The 13,271-nt window shown below is 44.0% G+C and overlaps 1 protein-coding gene across 1 annotated transcript; it reads left to right on the top strand.

Moving 5' to 3' along the window:
- Positions 1–4,123: 4,123 nt before the first annotated feature.
- LOC131679602 (uncharacterized) lies at positions 4,124–5,296 on the top strand. The gene has a single exon (XM_058960342.1). The coding sequence runs from the start codon at positions 4,124–4,126 to the stop codon at positions 5,294–5,296; it is 1,173 nt and encodes a 390-aa protein (XP_058816325.1).
- The last annotated feature ends 7,975 nt before the right edge of the window (positions 5,297–13,271 follow it).

Below are 13,271 nucleotides of genomic sequence, written 5' to 3' on the forward strand. Positions count from 1 at the left end.
CAGAAGGTGCGATCGAAAAAGACATCGAAAAGCGATGCTGGGTCTAATCGGGGAGCCGATTCCGTCCTGGATCCAACCGAGCAGCAGTTGGAGGAGGAACAGCTCACGAGAGAAAGAGCCTTAGCAAAGCAGATGGAAATTCGGAAGAAGCGAATCGCACAGGAGATGGTTTGAAATAAGAGGCGATTGGAGCAAGAGCGGGAGATACAGGAGCTGGAACTGCAAGCTTGACGTAAGATACAGCGGTATGAACTGGAACAGACAAAGAGGCTGCTGGAGCAGCAACAAGCTGAGGAGCGTGATTTTCAGTTGGAGCTGAGTGCGATTCGAGCTCAAATGAAGTGCACCGAAACAAACAATGAATACGGCGCTGCCGGTGGTGATTCAGAAGAAAGGAAGTGTGAGCAGGTGACGGATTGGTTAAATACACAGAAGAAGGGTGTTATGAAACAGTCGCTTGGAGATCCGTGCGATGCTTACAAGAAAGGCGGACTGCCTCTGCTGCCATTGAAGACGGTCGAAGGGAATGAGAAGTTGAACCCGGACTTGCCACCGGTTAACGACAGGAAGAGCAGTTGGGATTGCAACGAGGAAGATGATGAACGTGTCTCTCTCGGAAATGGAGAAGGTCGGTCAGACCGAACTAACTACAGTATTCCGTCGGAAGATGCGTTTCGTGAACACGGCCAACTGCACTGGTCCTCTAGGCTGACGTCCGACCAGCTAGCCACTCGGAGGGCGATTTGTAACAGTTTGCCGAAGTTCAATGGGGACGCACACATCTGGCCAGTGTTTATAAATAGTTATGAACAATCCACTGCTGCGTGCGGTTATAGCAACCTCGAGAATCTGAAACGGTTGCAGGACTGTTTGGAGGGTGAAGCGCTGAATGCCGTTAGGAGCATGCTTGTACTGCCAGAGTCTGTACCGGAAGTGATTTAGGATCTAAGGAGATTGTTCGGCCAACCCGAGAAGTTGATGCGGACAATGTTGGACAAGATAAGAAATGCACCAGCACCGAATGCAGATCGATTTGGAACCTTCATCAGATTCGGTATCACAGTCAAGCAACTTTGCGACCATCTAGAAGCCGCCCGCCTCGTCGATCATCTCAACAATCCAATGCTGGTTGCAGAACTGGTGGAGAAGCTTCCCCCAAGTTACAAATTGGATTGGGTGAGGTATAAGAAAGGCAAAGAAGGTGCTCCGTTGAAAAAGTTTGCCAACTTCGTCACCGACATAGCGGCCGACGTTTCCGAGGTAGCGGACTTTCCCATCACAGAAGCAACACGATCCGTGAGAGGAAAGCACGCCAAGAAGGAATTTGTGCACCTGCACGAGCAAGAGACAACGCGGGTCGAAGGGTCGCAAAACGAAGCGGTTACCAGAGCCTGCTGGATTTGTCATCGGACTGACCACCGAATCAGGTTCTGCGATGACTTCAGGAAAATGAACGTTGCGGAACGGTTGAAGGTGGTAGAAAAGCGAAAGCTATGTGGTGTTTGCCTCAATAAGCATGGTAACCAACGTTGCGAGTCAAAACAACGTTGCCATGTTAAGGAGTGCCAAGGAAAACATCATCCTCTTTTGCATAGAGTAGAAGAGTCGATTCAGGTACAGAAAGTGAGCTGCAATGCTCTGGGCTCGAATCGCGCAGTGATTTTCCGTATGCTTCCGGTTACGCTGCATGTGGGAAAACTAAGGTTCGACACATCAGCGTTTTTGAATGATGGCTCATCAGCCACGTTGGTGAATGAAAGCGTCGCCAAGCATTTAAAGGCAACAGGGGAAGCTGAGCCACTCATCGTCACCTGGACCGGGAACATTAACCGTTACGAGAACGAATCCAGAAGAATCGACCTGATGCTTTCAGCAAGGGGATCAGCGGAGAAGTGGCCCTTGGAAAACGTCCGCACAGTGTCCGAATTGGTTCTGCCTAAGCAGAAGATGAAGTTTGCGCAAATGGAAAAGAAGTATCCACATCTGGTCGGCGTGCCTGTAACGGACTATTCTAGGGAATTGCCTACCATCCTTATTGGTTTGGACAATCTGCACGTATTTGCCCCACTGGAATCACGGATCGGGGAGAAGAATGAGCCGATTGCCGTGCGCACGAAGGCAGGCTGGACAGTTTATGGTCCGGAGAAGCGAAAGCCTAACGCGAATGTTTATCTGAACTTACATTCCGTTACGGCGGTAACTAATCAACAGCTTCACGATATGCTAAGGGAGCAGTACGTTCTAAATGAGATAGGTGTATCATCGTTTGCCGTACCAGAACCGGTGGATGATATCAGGGCACGGACAATACTGCAAGCCACAACGAAGCGGATCGGAAAGTGTTTCGAAACCGGTCTCCTCTGGCGAGAAGATGATCATCGTTTACCTGACAGCTACCCGATGGCCGTGCGTAGGTTAAAGGCGCTCGAACGAAAGTTGAACAGAAACCCGGTGCTCAAGTAGAACGTACATCAGCAGATTGCAGATTACCAGAGTAAAGGCTACGCACACAAAGCAACTGATGCAGAACTAACAGATACGTCGGGTCACGCCACGTGGTATCTACCGCTAAATGTCGTGGTAAATCCGCATAAGCCAGGTAAGGTCCGGCTCGTATGGGACGCGGCGGCCATGGCCGATGGTGTATCCTTAAACTCAAAGCTGTTGTCGGGACCGGGCATGTTGGTGCCACTTCCTAGGGTCATATGTCATTTTCGAGAACGTCCGATAGCCTTTGGGGGTGACATACAGGAAATGTACCATCAGGTACGAATTCGATCAGAGGACAAACAAGCACAACGGTTTTTGTTCCGATCGAGTCCAGACGACACTCCGCAGGTATATATCATGGACGTGGCTACTTTCGGGTCGACATGTTCGCCCTGTTCGGCACAGTTCGTAAAAAAATATTAACGCGGAAGAATTTCGGGTGGAGTACCCAGAGGCAGTAGAAGCGATTACCACACGCCATTATGTGGACGACTATTACGACAGTGCGGACACCATCGAGGAAGCTGTCAATCGAGCCAAGGAGGTCAAATACGTTCACTCGCAGGGCGGATTTCGAATTCGCAACTGGATGTCGAATTCAGACATGTTCCTGGAGAGACTTGGGGAGCGGAGTACGGATGACGTAGTGCACTTCAATCGGGACAAGAGTACCGAGCATGAGCGCGTGCTAGGCATCGTTTGGCAACCTGTTGAGGACGTATTCTGTTTCGCCACCGCTTCAAAGGCCGAGTTCAGGTCAGTCCTACAAGGGGATGAGCGTCCGACAAAAAGGATTGTGCTCAGCTACGTCATGGCGCAATTCGATCCGTTAGGATTTCTCGCACCAGTGGTTGTGCTCGGGAAAATGCTCGTACAAGATCTGTGGCGGACTGGCTGCGAATGGGACAAACAGATCGACGATGTATTGTTTAACAAGTGGCAGCGCTGGATACAACTCCTACGGAACATTGAGTCGTTCAAGATCGGTCGAAGCTATTTCGGTAACGCAAAGTCGAACGAAATTCAGGATGTGCAGTTGCACATTTTTGCCGATGCAAGCGAGACGGCATATTGATGCGTTGCTTACTTTCGGGCGATTGTCCGAGGCGAGGTGAGATGCGCACTAGTGATGAGACGGTCGAAGGTGGCCCCGTTAAAGCAATTGTCGATTCCTCGGCTTGAACTCTTGGCTGCAGTTCTCGGAGCACGACTCAAGCAAACAGTGATAGAGAATCATAACTTGATGATTAGTAAAGTCGTGTACTGGATCGATGCGGACGTAGTCCTCTCGTGGATTCGGTCAGATCAACGCCGATATAAACAATTTGTAGGTTTTCGGGTTGGTGAGATACTAAGTCTGACGAAAGTACCGGCCTAGCGCTGGGTGCCAACAAGACTCAACGTTGCCGACCAACTAACCAAATGGGGGAAGAACTCGGAGTTGACTTCTGACTGCGTATGGGTGCAAGCGCCAACGTTCTTGTACACTCCAGATACTGAATGGCCGAAGAAGGAGTTGCCACCAGCAAACACGACAGAAGAACTTCGGGTGCATCTTCTGTTGCATATTCTCGTGGCTGAAATCGTCATCGATGCGAGAAATTTTTCGAAATGGACGGTGATAGTGCGGACGATGGCATCTGTTCTGCGGTTTATCTCTAACTGCCGACGAAAGACGAAGAAGATGCCGATCGAGACTCTGAAAGCAGTGGCCAGACAGGAGAACGTGATAAAACCGATTAGCGTCGGTAAGGTTCGATTGCCATTGCAGCGTGAGGAGTACGAGGAAGCAGAACGGTTATTGATAAAAATGGCGCAAGCACAGGACTTCGTCGATGAGTTGAAGGTGTTAAAAAGGAACAAGCAATTAGCAGTTAATCACTGGTTGTCTTTGGAGCGCTCCAGTCCGTTGTTCAAACTAACGCCGTTGGTTGATGAGGCTGGTTTGATTCGGATGGAGGGACGATGCGAGCGAGCGGAATGTCTTCCGTTCGATCTGCGCTTTCCAGTGATCTTACCAGCTGGTAACCGAATCACTCATCTGATCGTACTACATTACCACGAGAGAAGCGGCCACGGGTATCGCCAGACTGTGAAAAACAGGTTAAAGCAGTTGTATTACATCGTGAATATTGATGCAGTGGTCAGAATGGTGCTTAGTTCCTGCATGTGGTGTAGAGGGCGCCGTAATCGTCCGAAGGTTCCACAAATGGCTCCACTTCCCGAACAACGGATTACACCATATCTGCGCCCATTTAGGTACACTGGGGTTGACTATATGGGGCCTTTTGAAGTAACTGTTGGACGCCGGTCGGAGAAACGGTGGATTGCACTGTTCACCTGCTTCGTGACTCGAGCAGTGCACCTGGAGGTAACGCATCGATTAACAACACAGTCCTGTTTGATGGCGATCTACCGTTTTATGGGCCGACGAGGTTGGCCGCTAGAATTCTTCTCCGATAACGGGACAAACTTCCAGGGGGCCAGTAAGGAGTTACTGGTATCGTTCCGTGAAATAGAAAACGATTGTGCAGATCAGTTGACGAATGCTCGGACGAAGTGGACGTTCAATCCTCCTATGGCGCCTCATACGGGAGGAGTGTGGGAGCGTCTCGTCCGCTCTGTTAAGGACGTGCTAAAAGCTCTCGACGATAGCAAGCGGTTGACCGATGAAATCTTGCAGACGGCGATAACAGAAGCGGAGGACATAATCAACTCGCGTCCGCTCACGTACGTTGCACAACAGTCTGCTGAACCGGACGCACTTACACCGAATCACTTTCTGCGGGTGGCGTCTTTAAGATAACCAGATATGATGCCATCCCTTCCTTCCCCTAGCCCAGCAATGGCTTTGCGAGATGCGTTCCAGCGATCCCAGGAGCTAGCTAGCGTGATGTGGGAACGCTGGATTGCGGAGTACGCACCATCGTTGAACCATAGGACGAAATGGTTTGGTGAGACGAGGCCACTGAAGAAAGGTGATTTGGTGTACGTCGTAGAAGGCAACAACCGGAAGTGCTGGATCCGAGGACAAGTGGAAGAACCCATCGTATCGAGCGATGGCCGAGTTCGACAGGCATGGGTAGTAACAAACAGTGGTCGGAAAAGACGGGCAGCTGCACAATTGGCTCTGCTGGAGATTGATGATGGTAACACTAAACCGAAAGTAGTCTCCGGGATAGGTTAGGGGCCGGGGAATGTTGCAGCACCCTGTCAGAGCCCGTGTCACTAACGTTTGGCCGATGAGGCGCGTACCACTAACGCCAAATTAAAGTTTGATATAAAATTACGAGTGAGTTGATAGAAAGTTATCGGTATTTTACGGTGTTAAGCTATCTTTTCGGCAATAGCGGATTAAATACGGTGCAGTACCGGTAAAAATTGAAACAAATCAAATACGAACTAAAGTATTACATGAAGAAAACTGGAAAACAATTAAATTTCTTGCTATTTAGATTCCGACATATTCTAAACGTCATTACGAAGGTTTCGTGCTATTAATCAAACGTGAGTAAAATACTTAAATTCCTATTAAAATCAATTAAAACTAAATGGCTTAATATTAGGTGTTTAGTACGGTCACGGTATCACAGATCTGATTGTATTGAGGATAAAATCACAGCAGGAAGGAGTAAAAAACTAAATGTAAGATTTCTGTTGTTAAAACTTAAGATTATTTGTAACACTTTAAAATATATTTCAGTTTGATCTGTTACACCAAAAAGCAGAATTACAAAAGAGTTTTTAACGGCGATTCCGAACAGCGGTTCATCTCAAGGCGAGATGGACGTCGAAAAAAAATCGGTTCCCTGGCTCAAAGTATATCCGAGCTCGGCCACAGGGCCTTTCGTGATCGGACCAAAGACAAAAAGTGTTTGAATCTGTTGCAGATTGCTCGAGTTTTGACGGATCGGTATTCGGCCATGGTAGAAATATCGAAAATTCGCCCTGATAAGCTTCGGGTGGTTGTTAACTGTTTAATTCAGGCAAACGATATTGCTGGCTATGGGCCCGTTACGAAGGAGTACAGGGTGTATATACCAGCTAACAGGGTTTCCGATTCGAGTCCGAATCGAGGGATTGCCCTTCCTATGATGATTCTCGTTCCAACATCAAATTATAGTCTTGTCAAATTTTGGTCTTGTCAAACTGCAAATGACGTGAAACACACAAGATGATACCAGATAAGGTATAGGCCTATGTAAAGCGAGAGTTTTGGTTTTACAATTGGCAACATCTATATTGCGTAAATACTGCTTTACTTTCAGAAAAAAGAAGTTGTTAAAATCGAAATTAATTAAAACAATGTTTTGAATAGAGAAACTAGTGCTTTCAGCCTTTTTGAGGTTCTCAAGGCGTTTGCCACCAATAATATTATTATCTTGAATCTGTTTTGCGCTTGTCAAATCTGCCACTCTTCTTATTCTTATCCGGACACGCTCTTCTTCCCTTTGGGGCAGACCCTAGGTCGGAATTGCGAGGAGTGGAGTGCAAACGTTTGCATTCAGCATCAGTGGAAATTGTTAATCGCGTGTTGTTTGGTTCACTTTGATGCAGGATTGGAAATGGGGGGCATCTCTCCGAAAAATTACCCTAAGTGCATTGGACCGGAGACCCAAAGGATGCAGGTTCCAGTCATGTCTCTAGCACGATATGTTCACATTCCTGCGTCCGTTTAAGTCAATATTTCCGTTGGACATGATCAAATATCTTAAAAGAAGTTCTTAGCACTTTCGTCAAAACCCGAAAATGAGTAACTTGGATAAATCTTTCAAAATTTCGTGAAGTTGACGTGACATAGGTTGGTCGGTCGACTCAAGTTATCGTAGGTATTTAAATAAATTGTTAATTAAATGACATTATGAAAAGGCGGTTCTGTATATCAATCCACTGTTCACAGGGTACACCATCGTCGATGGTTATAAAGTGTGCCATTTGTCACATAAGGCAAGTTTATTCATGCAAGGATTTTACTTGCTTTGTAAAGTGCACCTTCAATGGCCAGAAATGTTTACAGCTAATGATTTTTTTTGTGATATTTCGATAGGAAAAAAATCTGATCACTATCGGCAACGTGATCATTAATTTTTCAGTCGAACAACATGGATGCTACCGAGAATTGCTTGAACACCGAACCGCCCAGCAGACAGACCAGTACCAAATCGATAATGATCCAAACTGGCGTCATGCAACTGCCAAGACATGTGACTGATAAATGACTTCTAGCTGCCACTTTTCGGCATCGAGTCAAATGTCAATAATTTCTAAATTCCTCAATCTCCGAGAAAAATAAACCCGACCCGGCTGTGATCATTAATAACTACGGCAAACAATTTGTTTTACTGATTTTTTAATCAGTTTTTTCTCCTCCGTTTTTTTTTCTCTGTGTCCCTCTCAATTCCAAACGGTATAGGATAATTCTCAACGCATAACAAATGATCGCACAAGGTCACTCACAGTCGTGTAACAGCGCGTGACGGACTACGGCCTAGGATCCATCCAGAGCTTTATTACTAGTAGTCACTCCGTCCGAAAAAAAGTAGCCGTCATCTCGCACCGCATGTCCAGACACTATCCTGAGGCTCCGCTGGTTCGGCCGATGACGCTCTTGAAATAAGATAAATGATTCTGGAGCGTCCGAAAATATGCTCTTTTTTCCAAAAACAGCCTGTTACTGCCTTCTGAACAGCTGAATATCATTAATTATTACAACTTGGAGGGCTTCTGACGGTGATTCGGTGATCAATTTCGAGCAAGGAAACTGGTGCCAACCGAGGAGAAATAGTACGAATTTTGAGACCAATTTCACATCATCCTAGGATTCGAAGGTCCATATCTGGTCAGCGGGGCTTCCCATCCGGAGCGTAATAGCGACGCAAATCTACGGAGATACTATCGGAGAATAAAAAAAAACACTGGAAGTCAAAGATTATTTGATTTTGCCCCTTGTTGACCATTAATATTACGGGTGAGAAGAAAGGATCCGAACTGGTCGGTTCCCCCGTTTCGCTTGCCGGTCCGGGCAGGGCGGGGATGCACATAAAGGAAGGTTAAAACAAATCGCTGGAACAACGGCGCAAAAGTGGATTGCATGGGTCTCTATGCGCGTCAGTCACCATCATTAATCGTTTTCAAACGAGCCAAATGATTGATTGGCTTCGGCTGTCGGTCCTTTGTGATTATGTATCGTGCAATGAGCGCTGATGCTCGATCCCGGCAGCGGATGTTTGGGTTTTGAAAATCCTTGTAGCATTTTTCGGTGAATTGGCTGCAGTTTTCATTAAGTGAAATGTGTCTTATGCTGTAAAAGTTGTAACGTGGCCTTTTGTTATTAATATACGTATTTGACATTGCTCAATGCGCTAGCTCAACGTGGATCTTTTATGCTCTTAGAATTAGTAAAAACACTAATGACTAATTAGCGACATACGCATCGGGCACAAACGTACTCGTTTAATGTTTAATGTCATTGTTTAATGTTTTTTAATAAAGGTGCACGATTAATTTACCTATCCCAAAACATGTTACAGTTCATGCTAAATAAATCTATTTCTGTATGTACATAAGTGTCGGACCAATATGTTTCAGACAGAATGGTCAATTATTTTCAAGTACCGCACTATGCGTCAGACTGTGCCGCTTCCAACTCGAGTTCCACTTTTGCAGCACACCAACCCCACCACCGAAATCATGTTTATTATGCTAAGCTCTAATTTGTTTCCAAACTCGAAGCAGTTAATCCTTTGTTATTTCAACATCGCAACAGCTTCACTAGGCTTAATCTTCCGAAACATCTCATCATAATCCCGTCTGCCGACAAATGGGATTAGACCAGTCCGGTTCAAGTGGCGGTGTGTGGCTTAGACACCGGCCAAAAAAAACGCTTCTCCCGCAAGGACCTTTCTCTGTCGCTTTCGGTTTGGCTCTTCGCTCTAGATTTCCACTTGGGACAATCCAAATCATCGCATCGTCAGTCAGTGCACAGGAATTACGCTGCCGTAAAAGCGAAAAGCAAGCAACCGGAGAACCCACTTTGACCGAGCAGCAAGAGCCACTAATGATAGTGATCATCTGCTTTTTTGGCTCGTTCTCAGCTCCGTTCCGATCCTCCTTTCTGATGTTATCAGATTGGCTTTAATTCCTTTAAGAATATGACATTAAGCATGATTTTGATCCGTGAAACTTCTCTCCTACTCGGAACCGCAGGATAACCATCTTCGGTCCAGGATGACTTTGAAATCTCTCGTCCCTGGAAAACGAACGAACAAAACGACACAAAGCTGTCCAACGTCGTTATTAGTGGCAATTTCCACTTAAAATGTTAAACATTTTCTTAAATGGAATTAAGATTGTTTGATTAGGGTAACCGCAAGAAAATCATTCCAGTTTGCACTGATGTCGGAAGAACCAAAGCTTCTCGGAAAGCAGCTACTCCCGATGCGGTAGTGTGGGTGATTGCAACGATTAAATGTTTCAACTCTTCAGACGATACAATCACAACATGCGAACAAAAAAAAAGAAAACTCCCGAGAAAGGAGCTAAACATCACTAATTACAGCCCATCATTGACAATGTTTCCCGTTGGTTTCGGAAAACACTCAAATAACAGGCTCGGAAATTACGACGAGTCCTCGAAGATTCCGGCTTCCTTAATTAGTACCTTCCGATGGGCTAATCGAATTTTAACTGTACAGTCCTCCGGGCAGGGAGAGAGAGAGAGCGAGAGGTCAGTAGCACAGTAAGAAGCATTTGAATGTCTTTCAATGTTGACCGCCTCAAAGCGCCCCGGCGATGGCACCAACCATGGGAACTTGACCACTTCAACGCAGTTTAACGATCATGATGAGGTTGGTCCCCGTTTTCCAAAGTTCAAAAGCGTTTTCCTTTCGTTTTGCAGCCTCCGCAATGTAGTCAAACTATACCTACACATTATGTTACCGAGTGTGGGAGAGTTGGAGCTGGATTGCCCTGGGGGCAGGAATCAGTGTGCTCCGTTCTTCGGCAGTAGGCATCCATCAAAATTGGGTACAATTATTGCGAAGGCGGTTGTTTAGTATCCATTTGTCGCTGTTGGGCAAAATTCACAGCTCAGGTCAAAGCGGGATGGTTTGAGAGTTCATTGTTTCTTTCAATCTGTGCTGTTAATTATGTGTCAGGATAGGGAATAGTAGTAAGCCGAGAACTTGGCTATTCGCATTAGTTTCATCAGTATCTGGTACTGACTTGGCTCTAGATATACTGCCCATAAAAGCATAAGAGTCCCATATGGATTTTTGACGAAAATGAGTTATCTGTTGGATTGTACTCTGTATCACAACCGAATCACAATGAACAAATAAGATTACCAGCTGTTTGTTATGAAAATACCGAAAAAATACCAAAACATGGTTGTCCCATCCATAAGGCTCAATGAGAATGTAAATTTTCAATAGTGTTTTTCTCGGCTTGCTGTTTTTCAATATGGGACTCTTATGCTGCCCATAAAGTATACACTTAATCTAAAAATGAAGCATTTTTTGTGTTCAAAAGGAAAGCATTAGCCACAAGCAGCATCCCGCAATTACAGAAGTTCTGTTTGTAGGTGAGAATCGTAGTGAAACAAAAACGTTGTATCGGTTAGTAAGTTAAGATCATTCGATTTTCTCTCATCAGTATATGGCAGCCGACTTGATCGACGCACTTTTTGAAGTGTACATAATTCTGATGAGATCATAGCTCCATTTTCAAATGATTATAACCATTTTGTGCAGAAGAGCACCGTTCCTACATTACCAGTTGTTTGAATGTGAACACAAGTATGTGGGTGAGTCAGTTATGGCGCCAGCTAGGAAAAACAATAGAGCTTTTAAGAAAGTCTTAACAGTTTTTAACAAGAAACTCTCATGGAAACAACTATTTTTTTCAATAAGTTCTTAGTGTATATCTTGGCAGTGCTCCTCTAATATGAATACAGATTTTGGAGATTTGCGTTGATAAGCGCACATGATTGAAATCTTCATAAACATGATTAAAACTCTATTGATATCGGCTTTAAAATACTTGGAACTACATGCAGGGCCGCTGAGAGCTGCATAGTCGCAATCAGATACTTTTTTCTTTTGCCTATTGTACTTACGGGTTACAAGATAGATCCTGTCGTCTTCCTTGGTGATGGTGCTTGCGGTTAATGTTGAGGTACTGGATGCAGCTTTTGCAATTATCGTTATGCCTTGGATAGCAGCTACAAATGTGGTTACCGGTTGTGGTTCAGATAATGATATGGTGAACTACGTGGTAAGTATGATTACCGCAGATGAGTTTTTCTTTCTTCTTAGTTCCTGAGCATTGGTTTTCTTAATGTGCCGTCTGATCACAGAACTGGCCAGTATTAATTTGTACTTTATATGTGCAAAGAGTTGTCTCTTTAATAGTATCGAATTGTGTAATGTATCGGTCCAATCGCATTCTTCCAACAAAAACACCGGACACTTGGTTAGTTAGTTACTGACGAGGAGAATCCGAAACACTAAAAAACCATAATGAATGTTAGGTCTTATGTCTTTTGGTTGGTCTTTGGTCTTGACTAAAATAGGTTTACATGCAAAAAACGGTCAGCTTCATGCATCTAGGTACCCACCGACCACAGCCTACATGCACAGTGGTCGGAAACGACAAAAACGTGAACTTAATTAACCAGATGCCAAACCATTGAATATATTCACAGGATGTATTTGGACGAATTGTTCGTATGAATATTCCCCACAATCTGATAACAATTGAAATTAGGCATGGCTTACTATGATCAAACTAAAATAAATTAACTTTTTATACTAACGAGATAGAAAGTTGGTGTCTTCGACAAAGTTTTTGGAATGCTCATGGTGAAGAATTTTGTTGAAGAACTTGCGCTTGTAGGAGTAAAGGTTGCCGATTTATAAGGCGTTTTCTATGACAGCCCCCTTAAATCTAGTTTTTTTAAAATAACTTTTTTCATTGTGACTTTTCGTGCAAACTATGTTCAACACAACTATGAAGGTATTAAAACTACATAATATTGTCGAAGACTGTATGTAAAAATTCTCATTTGTTTCAAAGTTATTGAAGATTTTTACATTTTTTTACACCTACTTCAACAACGTATAAGAAATAAAGGTGCAAACCAAAATTCTCGAACAGGCACTTTTTTAAATCTCTAAACTATGCACAATAAAGCTAAGAAGGTTTGGCGCGTGGTACTCTAGAACCCTATGAATTCGGTAAGCTTACTTTATCATGTTTTTTTTACTTTTTTCATACTTCAACAAAAAAAAAATTTTTGCCTCAAAGTTTTTTTTGCCCCAATTTTCGAAATTCTTGGTTCGATATTCAATTACAAGTGTTATTTTCGCTTATACCTGAATATTTCAGATTTTTTAAAAATGGGAGCAAAAATGTGAAGTTTTTAATATCATTGAAGATTCCAAACTAATATATACTCAAATAGACATATCATAATGAATTTAATGCTTACAAAAAGAAGTCATACCATTATTTATTAAATTTTACGGAAAAAATCGAAAAAACTTTTTTTTTTGCTGATTTTTGTATGGAAAAAGTCAAACAACATGATAAAGTAAGCTTACCCAATTCATAGGGTTCTGGAGTGTCACGCACCAAACCTTCTTAGCTTTATTGTGCATAGTTTAGAGATTTGAAAAAGTACCTGTTCGTGAATTTGGGTTGCACCTTTCTTTCTTATACGTTGTTGAAGTTGGTGTAAAAAATGTAAAAATCTTCAATAACTTTGAAACAAATGAGAATAT

Source organism: Topomyia yanbarensis, chromosome 2 (genome assembly GCF_030247195.1).
Source record: "Topomyia yanbarensis strain Yona2022 chromosome 2, ASM3024719v1, whole genome shotgun sequence".
NCBI classification, from domain to species: domain Eukaryota; kingdom Metazoa; phylum Arthropoda; class Insecta; order Diptera; family Culicidae; genus Topomyia; species Topomyia yanbarensis.